Source organism: Camelus bactrianus, chromosome X, assembly GCF_048773025.1.
Source record: "Camelus bactrianus isolate YW-2024 breed Bactrian camel chromosome X, ASM4877302v1, whole genome shotgun sequence".
NCBI lineage: Eukaryota > Metazoa > Chordata > Mammalia > Artiodactyla > Camelidae > Camelus > Camelus bactrianus.
The window spans coordinates 62,490,549-62,507,639 of NC_133575.1; the positions used below are offsets into that span (position 1 = coordinate 62,490,549).

A 17,091-nucleotide genomic window follows, 5' to 3' on the forward strand; every position below is an offset into this window, starting at 1 on the left:
TAGCCACAGACTAGGAGAAAATCTTTGCAAAATATATCTGATAAAGGACTGATACCCAAAATAAACAAAAAAACCCTTACAATTCAACAATAAGAAGACAAAGACCCAATTTTAAAGTAACAAAAGAACTGAACAGACATCTCATCAAAGAAGATATACTGATAGCAAATAAGCTTGTGGGCAAAAAATGCTCATCATACTTCATTAGGGAACTGCAAATTAAAAGAACAATGAGATACCATTACACATTTATCAGGATGGCTAAAATCCAAAACACTGACAACACCAAAAACTGGTGACGACGTGGAGCAACAGGAACTCTGATTCATTGCTGGTAGGAATGCAAAATGGTACAGCCACTTTGGAAAGTTTCTTGCTAAACATAAAGCTAAACATACTTTTACCATATGATCCCACACTTGCAAGAATGAATGCATTAATGAATTGAAAATTTACATCAACACAAAAATCTTCACGCAGATGTTAATAACAAATTTATTCATAGTTACCAAAACCTTGAAGCAACCAGGATTGCCTTCAGTAGGTGACTGAATAAGTAAACTGTGGCACCACCAGACAGTAGAATATTATTCAGCCCTAAAAGAAATTAGATATCAAGCCATGGAAATGCATGGAGGAAATGTAAATGCCTGTTACTAAGTGAAAGAATCCAATTCGAGAAGGCTAAGTACTATATATGATTCCAACTATCTGATATTTAGAAAAGGCAAAACTACAGAGATAGTAAAAAGATTAGACAGTAAAAAGACAGTGAAAAAGAGTGCCAGGGTTGTTGTGGGGAGAGATTGATGAATAGGAACAGCACAAAGGCTTTTAGAGCAGTGAAACTATTGTGTATGTTACTATAATGGTGGGTATATGTCATTATTCATTTCTCCAAACCCATAGAAAGTCCAACACCAAGAGTGAACTTTTATGTAAGCTATGGATTCTGGGTGATAATGATGTATCAATGTAGGTTCACCAATTGTCACAAATGTGCCGCACTAATTCAAGTAAGTAATAATAGGGGAAGCTCGGTAGGGGGATGAGGTGGTATATGAGAAAATTCAGTACTCTGCTCAGTTTTCCTGTAAACCTAAAAGTGCTCAAAAAATAAAGCCCATTTAAAATGAATATAATTAAAAATCATAAAATAATTCATTTTTCTCATAGGTCTGTCTAGTTTTTTTCTTTAACATAAGAGAAATTAAAACAGCCTCTTCACTCACATTGTGAAAATAACAGGGGAGAACAGCATATTTAAAAGTAAACCAGGACACTTGCACCCCAATGTTCATAGCAGCACTATTTATAATTGCCAAGATATGGAAACAGCCTAAATGTCCATTAACAGATGACTGGATAAAGAATATGTGGTATATTTATACAATGAAATACTATTCAGCCATAAAAACCGACAACATAACGCCATTTGCAGCAACATGGAGGTTCCTGGAGAATGTCATTCTAAGTGAAGTAAGCCAAAAAGAGAAAGAAAAATACCATATGAGATCGCTCATATGTGGAATCTAAAAACAAACAAACAAACAAACAAAACATAAATACAAAACAGAAACAGACTCATAGACATAGAATACAAACTTGTGATTGCCAAGGGGGCAGGTGGTGGGAAGGGACAGACTGGGATTTCAAAATGTAGAATAGATAAACAAGATTATACTGTGTAGCACAGGAAAATATATACAAGATCTTGTGGGAAAAAAAAGAAAAAAAAGATCTTGTGGTAGCTCACAGTGAAAAATAATGTATGACAATGAATGTATGTATGTTCATGTATAACTGAAAAATTGTGCTCTACACTGGAATTTGACACAACATTGTAAAACGACTATAACTCAATAAAAAATGTTTAAAAATTTTTTAAAAAATTTTACAGTTAAAAAAAAGTAAACCAGGTACAAACTTCCAGTTATAAAATAAATAAATCATGGGGATATAATGTATACCATGGTGACTATAGTTAATAATACTGTATTGCATTTTTGAAACTTGCTAAGAGTAAATCTTAAAGTTCTCATCACAAGAAAAAAATTGTAAGTGTATATTAACTAGACTTATTGTGGTGATCATTTTGCAATATACACAAATATCAAATCGGTATGCTGTATACCTGAAACTAATGTAATATTGTATATCATTTACACCTCAATAAAAAAGTAAACCATACAAGATTAATCTTATAGCTCCAAACCAAATAGTGTTTCTTTCTCATAAACCAGTAAGAGTTGAATAAATTATTCAATATTTTTGAAAGTCTATACTTAAGGAAACTTAATAATTTGTTGATCTTTTCTAAAAACCAATATTTGGTTTGTTGATTTTCTCTGTTGTTTTCTATTCTCTATTTTGCATATCTCCATTCTAATCTAATCTTTAGTATTTCCTTCCTTCTGCTAGCTTTGGGTATAAATTCTGTATGTCTTTTATATATAGTTTCTTCTAAACCCATAGATTCTTCTTTTCTAGTTAAGCTCTAATGGTAGATTATTGATTTGAGATCTTTCTTCTTTATAATGTAGGCATTTACAGATATAATTTTCTCCCTGAGCAATGCTTTCACTGCATCCTATGTTTTTGTATGTTATGTTCCTTTTTTTTTAATTCATCTCAAAGTATTTTCTAATTTCTTTTGCTATTTCCTCTTTGACCCATTGATTGTTTAAGAGTATGCTGTTTAATTTCCACATATTTGTGAATTTTCCACATGTCCTTCTGTTATTGATTTCTGGTTTTGTTCCATTGTAATTATAGAAGATATTTTGTATGATTCAATCTTTAAAATTTTTTTAACATTTTTTATTAAGTTATAGTCGTTTTACAATGTTGTGTCAAATTCCAGTGTAGAGCACAATTTTGCAGTTATATATGAACATACATACATTCATTGTCACATTTTTTTCCCTGTGAGCTACCACAAGATCTTGTATATATTTCCCTGTGCTATACAGTATAATCTTGTTTATCTACCTACGTATGCCTGTCAGTATCAACAAATTTGGATATCCCAATCTGTCCCTTCCCACACCCTGCCCCCTCAATCTTTTAAAATTTATTGAGTAATGTTTGTGGCCTAAAATATGGTGTAAACTGGAGAATGTTCCATGTGCACTTGATAGAAATGGGAATTCTGCTCTTGTTGGGTGAAGTGTTCTGTGTAAGTCTGTCAGTCTAGTTGGTTTATAGTGTTGCTCAAGCCCTGTTTCCTTAATGAGCATCATTCTGGTTGTTTTATTCATTATTAAAAATGGAGTAGGGAAGTTTCCAACACTTATTTTAGAATTGTGTACTGTTTCTCCCTTTAATTCTATTGATATTCTCTTCATATATTTGGGGGAAACATTGTTAGGTGCATATATGTTTATAATTATTATATTCTCTTAATGGATTGACACTTTATCAATACATAATGTCTTTTTTTATCCCTTGTAACAATTTTTAACTTAAAGTCAATTTTTTCTTATATTAGTATAGCTACCTCAGCTCTCTTTGGTTGTTATTTTCATGGAATATCTTTTCTCATTCTTTCATTCGACATATGTGTCTGAATCTAAATTGAGTCTCTTGTAGACAGCCTATAGTTGTATTGTGGATTTTTTTTAAATCTATTTTGCCATTCTCTGCCTTCTTATTGGAGAGTTTAATCCATTTACATTTATGTAATTAGTAATAGGGAAGGACTTATTTCTGCTATTTTACTATTTGTTTTCTTTTTCTTAAACATTTTTTACTGAGTTATAGTCATTTTACAATGTTGTGTCAAATTCCAGTGTAGAGTACAATTTTTCAATTATACCTGAACATACAGATATTCATTGTCACATTTTTTTTTCACTGTAAGCTACCACAAGATCTTGTATATATTTCCCTGTGCTATACAGTATAATCTTGCTTATGTATTCTGCATATGCCGGTCAGTATCTACAAATTTTGAAATCCCAGTTTGTCCCTTCCCAGCCCCTACCCTCTTTGCAACCACACGTTTGTATTCTATGTCTATGAGTCTGTTTCTGTTTTGTATTTATGTTCATTTTTTTTTTTTTTAGATTCCACATATGAGTGATCTCATACGGTATTTTTCTTTCTCTTTCTGGCTTACTTCAGTTAGAATGACATTCTCCAGGAACTACTATTTGTTTTCTATATGTCATATATACTCTGTTCTTCAATCCCTCCATTACTGCTTTCTTTTGTGCTTAATTGATTTTGGAATGTATCATTTTTATTCTCTTATTTCCTATTTTGTGTAATTTTACATTTTATTGGTGGTTATCCTGGGAACTATAATAAATCAAATTTAGAACAATCGAGTGTGAAATAATGCCAACTTACCTTCAATAGTATATAAAAACTCTGATCCTACACAGCTCCATCTTTCCCCTTTTATGTTGCTACCATCAAACATATCTTTATACATTGTATACTCATTAATATAATTTATTATTTTATGCACATTCTTTTAAGTCATATATGAAAATAAAGAGGAGTTTATTACCCAAGAAGGCAATAATTCTGGCTTTTATATTTACCTATGTATTTACATTTACTAGTGCTCTTCATTGCTTCATATGGTTTTGAGTTACTGTCTAGTGTATTTCAATTTCAGCTTGAAAGTCTTGCTTTAGCATTTTTTATTGTCCAGATCTACTAGAAACAAACTCAGCTTTTGTTTATCTGGGAATGTCTTCATTTTTTCTTCATTTTTGAAGGACTGTTATGGCAGATTTAGAATTCCTGCTTGACATTTTTTTTCTTTCAGGACTTTAAATATGTCATCCCACTATTTTCGGACTTCCTTGGTTTCTAATGAGAAATTGGTTGTTAATTCTATTGAGGATCTCTTTTAAGTGAAAAATCACTTTTCTCTTGGTACTTTCAATATTCTCTGTCTCTCTGTCTGTCTTGGTGTGGAGCTCGGTGTTTATTTTACTTGGAGTTTGGTGAGCTTCTTAGATGTGTAGATTCATGTCTCCCATCAAATTGGGAAGTTTCAGCCATTATTTCTTCATGTATTCTTTCTGCATTTCCTCCCTCTCCTCTTCTGCTGGAACACCCATTATGTGTATTGGTGTGCTTGATGTTGTCTCTTAGGTTCTGTTGTCTTTATTCTTTTCCTTTCTGCTTCTCCAACTGGATAACTGTAATTGATTCATCTTCATGTTCACTATTTATTTCTTTTGTCTGCTTAAATATGTTTTTAAAGTCCTCTAGTAATTTTTTTCAGTAATACATCTTTCAGATCAATAATTTCTATGTTTTATATATCTTTTTTTTCCTCCAAGGATAATGTTTTATCTTTTCTAGCTTTGTTGACAGAGTTTAAGGTGTACAACATGATGATGTGATACACACACATATATATATAGTGAAATGCTTAACACAATAAGGTTAGTTAACACATCTTTTACCTCACATAATTAACATTTTGTTATAATTCTTTTTTATTGATATTCTTATTTGGTGAGACATTGTTCACCTGGTTTCCTTTGGTATTTTTAGGACATGGTTTCCTTTAGCTCTCGGAATATATTTTAAATAGCTGATTTAAAATCTTTTTTAGCAAGTCCAATGTCTAGGCTTCCTAAAGTATAGTTTCTATTAATTTCCTTTCTTGCCTGTGAATGGGCTATACTTTCTCTTCCCTCATGTACCTAATAATTTTTTGTTGAAAACTGGACAATTTTGATATTATAATGTGGCAACTCTGGAGATAAGATTCTCCTCCTTTCCTAGTGTTTGTTGCTGCATGTCGTAGGTTGTAGTTCTTGCTTAGTGAACGTCCTAAAGTATTTTTGTAAAGACTGTACTTTTTGTCATGTGTGGACATTGAAGTCTCTGTTTCACTAGCTTAGTGGTTATCTAATGATATGAGAATGATTTCCTTAAACATCTGGAGGTAGAAAGAAAGAAAGAAAGAAAGAAAGAAAGAAAGAAAGAAAGAAAGAAAGAAAGAAAAGAAAAGAAAAGAAAAGAAAAGAAAAGAAAAGAAAAGAAAAGAAAAGAAAAGAAAAGAAAGGAAAGAAAGAAAGGAAAGAAAGAAAGAAAGAAAGAGAAAGGAAGGAAGGAAGGGGGAAAGAAAATACTCTTTCAGTCTTTGCTGATTGGCCTGGTGTTGGTACAGTTCTTCAACACTTAGTCAGTTTACAACTGTGTCTTAGCTTTCACTTCTTGCTTGCACTGAGCATAAAGATTAGTCACAAGTGAAAGCTTAGAGAACTATTAAGTCTATTCTGAGCATGCATCCTGTTATGGGTATATAAAGCCTTTGTTTCCTAAAGTAAGTCTCTCCTCAGCTTTTCCTCCCAGACTTTTGGCACTTGTATTGTTTGCTACAATGTTTTGCCCCAGGCAGCAGTGGCTTGTTCATTCATCTTTTAATATTTTCAAGGAGCATGCTGTGCATAGCTGCTTTTCTGTCCTGAATAGTTAGGTGAAACTAAGGCAAGCCTTTTGTGTCATTTCTTCAGGGAATCCACAGGCAGGTCAAAACACAATTTCTTGGGAACAAAGTCTGCTCTGCTCTCTTTGGGACCAACCACCACACTGGGAACACAGAGTGTTACCTTCAAAACTCTGCCACACCAATGTAGCGGGGTGGTGCAAGGCTAAAACATCACAAAGTTCTCCTACCATGCTTAAATTTTCTTTTCCTTGATTCAGTATCCATTTGGTTGCTTCAAACTTTTGACAATTTTCCAGAGCTCCAAGTAAGCTGATTCTGGCAGTTTTTGCTCTTTTTTCAGTGTTTCTGTGATGGGATGTGTCCTCTGAGCTGTTCACTTTGCCGTTTTCTGCCTTAGCTATTTTTGGCCCTTCATATTTCCATATATATTTTAAAATCACCATTTCAATCTTCACACACATACAGAAATCTTGTGTAATTTTTTTGGAATTGATATGAAAATTGAGAGCTCTACAATATGGAATATTAAAATCTGTGAACAGGGTATATCCTTTAAGTGTTCTTTAATTTCTCTCAACAATGTTTTGTAGTTTCCAGTATATATCTTGCACATCTTTTATTACATTTACTCCTAATATTATCTTAATGTGACTTAACATTTGAGAGAACTAGCTGGCTAGTCACTATCTGGGAATTTCATCTTCCTTTCATCTGCTAAGCTGTTAAGACTTGAATAATATGTATGATACTATAGAAAAATGGTAGTACTGGTATTTTAGTATTTATTTTGTATATTATGAAAACATTGGTATTTTATTACAATCTGAGATAAAATTGTCATTCTCTTCTACATGTCCTCAGATGTTGTTACATCTGAAAAAGGACCAGGAACCAGGAACCAGGATTCCTTGTATGTCTGGCTTGAGTCTTTCCAAGTAGAATGATTAAGAAAGAAAACTTTGATTAAAAGAGGTGAGGAGGAGTTAGCCTTGTGAGAATAAATTTGACCTTTGAGGGAAAAAAAAAGGGAGGTAAAAGGAGGAACTCTGACCACGGAGGAATAAAAGTAGGTGGGTTTTCAGGGGTCCTGGAATTGGTCGTGGAATCCTGCCTTCCTCTTTTTTTCTTTTTCACCTCAAATATCCCTACTATCTTCTGTTTCCATAAAGTTCCTCTACCTCAATTCTAAGGAGACCTTTGGGATTAGATGAAGGCCCAAACTGGTTCTAAGAGAAATACAAATGACTAATAAATATAAGAAAAGATGTTCAGAGTTACTAATAACTTGGGAATTGGTCATTAAAATGAGATACTTTGGAAGAATTTTTAAAACAGGAAGAAGGACAAGAGTGGTAAGAACATTTTTAAAGTATTCCTTTTGTTCATTTAGAAATTATCATGTACCTTGTAATTCTTCAGGTATGACTCAGGATGTAAATGACTCTGACTTCAGCTATTTAAGTTCTGAAATGATACTATACTAATAAGAATCATTTGGCAGTTCAGTACTTTAAAAAACGATCTTGTGAACTAATCATCCTTTAAAATGTCGATTCCTATCACAGAAGCCTGTCCCTCCCTCTCCCACCCAACCTCAAGAAAGTGATCAAACCTTCCTCTGCACCCATGGCATAACACATATTTTTCCACTAGGACTGCATATGTTTACATGCTTCTTTCCACCACAAGACTGCAAGTAACTTTAAAGACCTTTTTACTTTATTCAATCAATGGGATTTTACTTAACATATACTATGAATACATTTTAGAAAATGAGCATACAAAGATATGACAATGCCTCTGTTCCCAAGGAACTTATAGTTTATGGGAGGGACAGGGCAATTACATGATAGAGTAACAGAGATGCTCTGAAGAAGACAGGAAGGATATAAAACCCAAACTGGGAGGTCAGGAAAGCTTCCCATAAATTATAATGTTTGAGCTGTGTTTTGGAGAGAAAACATTTCATTTATTTTATTTGACGATCATAAGAAGAACTTCAGACCCAAAGTTTTCTAGCTGCAACTGCTGGCCACAGAGCCATGGCCAGGCATTATAAACTGGAAAGTTCAGATCAAATGCAACATTTCTGAGTCTGAATATTTGGTGGAGCCAACACATCTTAATGAGTTTTTTCCCAGCTAGAAGCCATTATTTACAAAGCATTAATTGGAATATACTAATCATCACTGATTCTGAAGGCAGGGTTTATATGTATGCCCTTAAATTGTCACCCAAAGAGCCTGAAGATCATACTTCAACATTTCCAGCATGAGTCAAACTCTATTCAGCTGTACTCATATTTTCAGGACAATGGTCAAAAACATAGTGGTGTAAGTGAAGATATGCCAGTATGGGGTTGGAACCAAGGCATTAGTATTTAATTTTGAATTGTGGTAAAATATACATAAACCATGCTATCTTTACCATTTTACAATGTACAGTTCAGTACTGTTAACTCACTTACTGTTGTGCAATCAACCTCCAGCATTTTTTTCAACTTGCAAAACTGAAACTCTATATCCATTAAATAATAACTCCCCCTTCCCCCTTCCCCACGCCCCTGGCAACCACCGTTCTACTTTCTGTCTCTATGAGTTTGACTACTTTATATACCTCATATAAGTGGAATTATACAGTATTTGTCTTTTTATGACTGGCTTATTTTAGTCAGCATAATGTTCTCAAAGTTCATCATGTTATACATTAGAATTTCCTTCCTTTTTAAGGCTGAATAGTGTACCATTGTGTGCATATACATTTTGCTTTTTCATTCATACACGGATGAACACATGGTTTGCTGCTACTTTTTGTCTATTGTGAATAATATTGTGAATAATAATGTAGGTGTACAAATTATCTCTTTGAAATTCTGCTTCTAATTCTTTTGGATCTGTACCCAGAAGTGGAATTGCTGGATCGTATGGGAATTCTTTTTTTTTTAAACTTTTTTTATTGAGTTATAGTTATTTTACAATGTTGTGTCAAATTCCAGTGTAGAGCACAATTTTGCAGTTATACATGAACATACATACATTCATTGTCACATTCTCTTTCGCTGTGAGCCACTACAAGATCCTGTATATATTCCCCTGTGCTACACAGTACAATCTTGTTTATCTATTCTACATTTTGAAATACCAGTCCCTTCCCACTCCCCAACCCCCTGGCAACCACAAGTTTGTATTCTATGTCTATGAGTCTGTTTGTGTTTTGTATTTTTTTTTTTTTACATTCCGCATATGAGCGATCTCATATGGTATTTTTCTTTCTCTTTCTGGCTTACTTCACTTAGAATGATATTCTCCAGGAACATCCATGTTGCTGCAAATGGCGTTATGTTGTCGGTTTTTATGGCTGAGTAGTATTCCATTGTATAAATAGATCACCACTTCTTTATCCAGTCATCTGTCGATGGACATTTAGGCTGTTTCCATGTCTTGGCTATTGTAAATAGTGCTGCTATGAACATTGGGGTGCGGGTGTCATTTTGAAGTAGGGTTCCTTCTGGATATGTGCCCAGGAGCAGGATGACTGGGTCATATGGTAAGTCTATTCCTAGTCTTTTGAGGAATCTCCATACTGTTTTCCACAGTGGCTGCACCAAACTGCATTCCCACCAGCAGTGTAGGAGGGTTCCCTTTTCTCCACAGCCTCTCCAGCATTTGTCATTTGTGGACTTTTGAATGATGGCCATTCTGACTGGTGTGAGGTGATACCTCATTGAAGTTTTGATTTGCATTTCTCTGATAATTAGTGACATTGAGCATTTTTTCATGTGCCTATTAATCATTTGTATGTCTTCCTTGGAGAATTGCTTGTTTAGGTCTTCTGCCCATTTTTGGATTGGATTGTTTGTTTTTTTCTTATTAAGTCATATGAGCTGGGAATTCTATTTTTAGTTTTTTTTTTTACAAATTGCCATATTATTTTCCATAGCAGCCACACCAGTTTACATTCCCACCACCCAAAAATGCACAAAGGTCCCAATTTCTTTATATCTTTCCCAACACTTATTTTCTATTTTTTTTATAATAGCCATCCAAATGGGTCTGAGGTAGTATGTCATTTTGGTTTTGATTTCATTTCTCTATTGATTGACAGTCACTGGTATTTTCCCCCTAATTACAAGCAGGAAATTTGAGAACACAGAGTGAAAGGGATGTATAGACAAATAATTCTGAAGAGTAATCTCTAGGCTCTTGTGACTGGTTTCCTTCTGAATAAAACCCGTTGTCTCCCCACCTAAGTTCTACTTTCACAGATTAAAGGGAGTCAGTTGAAACTCCTCTCCTCTTCTAAAGCCTGCTTTAGTCCCTCTGGGGAAATGCTTCTCTAATTAGGACCCTTCTTCCAGCAATCTAGATGTCAGGAAACAATGAAGATGGACTGACTACAGTTTCCATTTCTCCAGGGAGTAATTTGCATCCTGAAGTGAAACCTAATTCATAGGAAATGTGCAGCGACACAGGAAACCTATAGGCATTTCCTTGGAGTAATCTTCAGTAAATTGCTTCACGTCTCTACAGCAGGTTTTCTCTAGCAGTCAAAATGAAGGGACTGATTAAGTGGTATCTACAGTCCCTTTGGCTTTGACTTTCTCTAATATTGGCAAACTATTACAGCTTTTGATCTCATCCTTGCTCATAATTGGGCAGAAACCCACTTAAATCAAGATGTGATATTAACATATTGGCTTCAAATGTATTCTTTCTAAAAAACTATTTCAATGTATATTATTAAATGATTTTCAGCTATAATGGTCTCCACAAGTATTTCCCAGCTTCTTGAGGAAACTGACTACAAAATATCCTACATTTCAATTGATTTAATTCAACACCAAACATGAATATCACAAATAATACCTATTCAAAATTTGAATATATCTTTAATATTTTGCATCATAGAACAATAGGGCTGGAAGGAACACTGAGGTGACTTAATCCAATGCACTCATATTAGAATAAAGAAATAGATAGTTCCAGAGGGGTTCATATGGCTTACCTGTGGTTACATAGCTAGGGAGGAACTAAGTAAGGAATAAAAGTTGTTTAAAAGCCAGATCTCTTTACTTCTTGTCCTGTGTTGCTGCTCCTTGTTTGCAAATGTACTGCTGTCCAGTATTATATAACTTGATAATCTGTCTGGGTAACTGTTTCACATCAGTAAGTACCAAAAGCGAATTAACTGATCACAGTGTTCACTGACTAGGACAAAATGTAGACCAACCATTGAAAAGAGCCATTCATCTACTTATCTTGGCTGTTTTGACTAATCTAATGGGTGATAACATTAATGAAGGATAATGTATGGAATTGTGGAAGAATGTATCTCAATACAGAAATAGTTCAGTAAATTGTCCTATCAAATTCACTGTTATTAGGACAGTAAGAAATTGAATTATAATTTCAAAATGGAATATCCTAATATTGAAATTCTAGTTTAGTGTTTTACATTCAACCCTCTTTAGATATTAACCAAAAACTCAGAATTTAGATTATAAAAGTTTATTGATACAATCAAAAAGCAAACAGCCAGACATTTGGTTATCTTTGCCACTACACTGTGCCATTTTGAATAGCATTTTTAATGCATAACAAATAATATTTAAACCATTACTAGAAAAGTAAATTAAGAGTCTACTTAAGGCACTTCAGATGAAAGCTAATTTCAACATTTCCACAAAAGTAACACTATTCTAACTGTAGTAAATCTGCTTTCTACAGATTTTAGCCAGAATGCAACTTCTCTCCTTACAGAGAAAGGGAGACAAAACAAATACAAAAAACTGACATTCTTTTGATGCTTATGGCAAATTATCTGGGACTATATAGATTACATGGCAGTAATATTCCCCTGGTTAGTCTGTACAAATCAGGGCATATTCATACAGGTCTCATAAGAATCACAGCATAAATTTATTTGGCCTGAGACAAGTATAACAGCAGATACGGAATCCAGAATCACACAATTTACAGGTGAGTAACAAAAACGAGCTCCATTAGAGTAAAAAGGTGAACTATATTCCCTCAGCAACCAAATCTACTAACAAAAACAAAAACCCCACATAAAACATTTCTTCTTAGGCAATTATATCCATCTCTTTCTTCAAAATTCTATTATATAAGATTTCTAGACCACATGGGAGAGTTATTAAATTGTAAATAGTATCAGGCAGTCACAGTATTATTTTAATGTAATACTTCTAAGATTTCCTTAAAATTTTGTTCACAATCAGAATTCTCATATTTCCATAACTGGCATTTCAGGATACTCTTCATAACTATGGGGCAGGTTATAGCTAGATCTAATGATAACCATTTCTGTTCATTCTTCACAGAAATTTGGTTAGCACATATGGTTATTTTCACTGACAGAAAAGACAAAAACTCAAACAAAACCACTTCAAATATCACTTTGTTTCTCCACTTAAAGTGAGAAAATGAAGGCTAAAATAACAGCAAAAAACAGAATAGCTTTCAAGAACCATTTACTTTCTATTCATAGACAACAACTTAATATTTCATGATTAAATTATTTTCCCAATCTAGGGGAGTCCTTTTCCTTAACACAAGGGTTAAAGAAATATGTTTTAATTGTAGTACAGAAATCAACTTAACCAGATGAACCTATCTTTTTCTCTTACGTACGAATGAAAGAAGTGATAATCTCTAATTTGCAGAAACATTTTAGACCATTTTTAATTTACACTGATTTTAGTGCTAAGCTACATTTTTATTAGAGAGGGGTCACCTTAAATAAAAGTAAACTAGGGAGACAGAATGAACCTGAAATTGTTTCAAATGAAAGGTAGTTAACACTATTCATGCAGAAATTATAATCCTGTACTCAGAGATACTTCTTAATGTCTACAGCTACCAAGAAGCATAGTTTCCACAGTATTTCAGGAGGAAAGATGGGGGAAGAGGAGGACTGGCTAGTCTTTCTTCCTAAAGGCTAGATGTATACTCTGAAGAATGGTGTTCCATTTTCAGAAGACCACATAGCACATATGATTTCTTTCCCAAAAGGAAAGATGTGGAAAGTATACACACCCATGCAAAGATGGAAAAGCTAAGAATGGATTCCTGATGCTATTATCTGTAACAGGCATATGCAGGAACATCTGGTCACGACTTTTTCCCTCACCTTTGGATAAGATAACAAAAAAATCAGATTGCCAAAAGTTAATAACTAAAGCAGTTCTGAACTTTGTTCTAATTAAAATGAAGTAGTAGTTTTAAAATTTTTATAAAATATTTAATTCAACTAAATTAAATGTTCCATAAAGTTTACCGGGAAGGGAAGGTTAAGAGAATTGTATCCAAATACTTCATGATTTTGACAGAAAATTGCTTGTTAAGGCACTATATACATCTTCTTTGGTTAAATGATTAACTATTTTAATCACTTGAAAAAAAGAGGTAATACAAAATACACAAATTGCATCCTTTCACACGCACGTTTTCCATTTTTCAATTTCCATTACTCCAGTGTCTACATATCTCTGGAATCCTTTTTAACTCATCAGAAAGCTGAAACAAAAACATACATCAATCTATTAGTCTCTGAAAGAAAAGTAGTGTTTACTTCTAATGAATATGTTGATTTTTAACAGATCAAAGAATGTTTGGGTACATGTATACTAAACTTTGAGCACCAATAACAAAAAGTGTGAAATACTGAGATATTGAGGTAGTCTTAGGAGAAAAGGAAATAGACATGACTTCAAGTTAAAGTATCTCCTGAAGAGAGACACCAATTAATAATTGAATCAACCATGGTGATCAAATAAGTAAGCAGTCCCAGCAAGATTACTCTTGCATTCTAGTTAGCATTTTATAGAAGATAAATTATTTTAAAATGTACATGCACAGAAGAATAAAAGTATAAAGCTGGAAGATTATAAGTCAAGGATAAAAGTTCAAGTAGGTTTTGGTCTTTAAGTTTACTGGGAAAAAATGCAAAAGAAGATTAATTTAAGTTGTTCATTGATCAAAATACATTTAGGAATGTTGCCTATAATGAACCAACCAGGGAGTTGCTCAAAACTATCTAATAAAAATTTGTGTTAAAAATAATATGAAGAATGAATTTGGGTCTCAAAAATATCACTTGATATACTTTACTTTTAGTGTTCATAGTCTTTTATACAACAGGACAATGCTGTATTAAAAGAATAGGAATTATAGTAAATGGCACTCAGATTATAAAACTAACTTGTAACATTCCCATTATATACAGGTACATTTCTCTTGACTATTAAGAGAGTAAAACCAAGAACTTATAACCAGGAGAGTAATTACTTCCCTGAGCCTTAGAGATCTCTATGAACGTTTCAAGCCAATTAGACCTTCTTAAACATTCTTCTTATTATACATTCTACAAACTGGATTCTAATCAAGTGTTCTGTTTATGCCATCTAAAGAGCCTGAAAGTATAAGTTAAAAGTTAAAAAAAAATTAAAGAATAATTTTGTCCTCAAGAAGATGTAAAGTATGCAGACAATGAACTGTGTGAGTAGACACTGTATAAAATGTTCTAATCATTACGTGTTTGATGGATTTCTAGGTTAAATTAGATGATGTCAGAATACCCCTGAATGATATCCCTGAGAACAGAAATCACATACTATTGCTCACTGTATCATAATTACCTTAATTTCTACGTGTGACATACCTATATTAAAGCCTATCTCTTTGCTTTAGAAGCTAGAATACTTTGGAGGTAAAGTGAAAAAATATTATAAAGCAACATCAACTCCAATCATTGTAAGAATAGCTGATCACTATATAAATGAACAATAATCATACCTATATGGATATCCATGATATTTAGATCTGAAAATAGAGAGCATCCAGCTGAAGAATAATACAACGAGTCCAATACCAGCTACACACATTACTATAGAAAAATAAAAAGAGAGTAAAATGAGCATGTTAAGCATAATAGTCAGAGCATAAATTTTAGGCTACACTTCCAATAGTGAAAAGCAAGGGCTATAATTTACTGGTAAATCTCAACTTTGTAACAAAATTCATTCCCATTCTTATATCTTCAGGAGTCTGCCTTCTCCTTTAATTTGCTCCATTACAATACAACAGTTCCATTTACATACTTGTGCAGTTTAATTGAAATACTGAATTTCATTAAAGCTGTCACAGTCAAGAATTTAGAAACACTGTTTTACTACTGACGAGAAAATCACTCTCACTAAACTTCTTTTAAAGCCTTAATATGGCCTTACTATATTATTAATAATAAATACTGACCTAAAGACATCTGATATCATTGTGACAGCTTCACTTGAAAGTACTTTATTCATGCACAGGTAATTACACTGCTTGTATGAAGAACTCCTTCAATATGGGTTCCTCATTTGAATAATGAGGGGGAAAAAAACCCTGATTCTTAGCCCTAAGTTCACAGCTCTCTCCATTAATCCCATATGCTCTTGTTTAGCATAGCAGTTAACAACTTTAATTCTAGATGCTGATCCTGCAATGCTCAAGTATGATTCCCATAAATTGAGGTTCTTTGAGTCCCTGGACTAAGACTGGCTAAGGAGCACAGAGGTAGGGGAGTGGGAAAGCATGTGTGCTACAACAGTGGAAGCTCCAGGGAAACATATTTATTGGCCAATACTAAAAATGACTTTAGTTTTGTTTTACTTGGAGAATAATGGTTTTTCCTTTTTAAATCTTCACACAATATCATTAGGGGCTAAAATGCAAACATCAAACGTACTTTTTATGAGTATTAACACATGCTCATTGTAGAAGCCTTTTTTTTCCCTAATCAAATGCACACATACATGTATATACACAGTTTCACTCTGAATATATGTTTGTATTCTACTTTTTCCAAATACCTAAAAGTGCTTAGGGGAGTTCCTGGCACATAATAAGAGCTGAAGAAATATTTATTATTATTATTTGTGATTATTTCATTAGTTTATAATCTTAGAAGATTAAATCGTGACTATTTTAATATATGTCACCAAAATGTTTTACAATTTAAATTCATGCCAGCAGTATAAGACCCAGATGGCCTTTCCCCAATAATGAATACTGAAATAGGTAATTTTTCAAAAGCCAGGAAATGAAAGAATGCATACTGACTGGATAAAAATTAGTTCCATTTTTCTAATATGTAAAAATTCATTTTTATTCAGCAAAATAAGTATCTCCCAAATTTAAAATCCAATGTCATCATTTTTTTTCTACAAGGAAGAGTGAATAGATGTATCAAGTTAGGTTAATTTTGATGACATTTAACTTTTTAACCATAAAAGGGAAACTCTGACTTAAACTGATTTCATGTTAAATAAATTAAATTACATTTTTAGCATTTCTTTGTAACAGATACCAGTGTGTGAATATTCTAATATATAAAAAGTCCATGCAAACAAATAGGGAAAGGAATAAGACTCTAATACGTAAGTATCAAAAGACAAAAAGACATTTTACAAAAGGGAAAACACAAACAGCTAATAAACACCTAAGAAAGTATTCAACTTCACTAAACACCAAATATGCAGAAAATGACATTTCCTCCTTATGTGATTAGCAAGTATACACACACACATTTTTAGTGAGGTTATCTAATGTTGATAAAGTTACAGTGAAACAAGCATTCTGAAATACCACTGGTAAGAATCTAAATTA

The 17,091-nt window shown here is 33.1% G+C and overlaps 1 protein-coding gene across 2 annotated transcripts in view; it reads right to left on the reverse strand.

Annotated features, from left to right (window-relative positions):
• Nucleotides 1–11,915: 11,915 nt before the first annotated feature.
• Nucleotides 11,916–17,091, reverse strand: part of MAGT1 (magnesium transporter 1) — a 42,002-nt gene continuing 36,826 nt past the window's right edge. For both annotated transcript variants that reach the window (XM_010950597.3, XM_045513399.2), the window contains exons 9-10: nucleotides 15,238–15,328; nucleotides 11,916–13,959 (exon numbers count right to left, since the gene is read on the reverse strand). In XM_010950597.3, coding sequence (XP_010948899.1) covers nucleotides 13,944–13,959; nucleotides 15,238–15,328 — 107 coding nt within the window. In that variant the 3' untranslated portion in view covers nucleotides 11,916–13,943. The remainder of the gene's footprint in view (nucleotides 13,960–15,237; nucleotides 15,329–17,091) is intronic.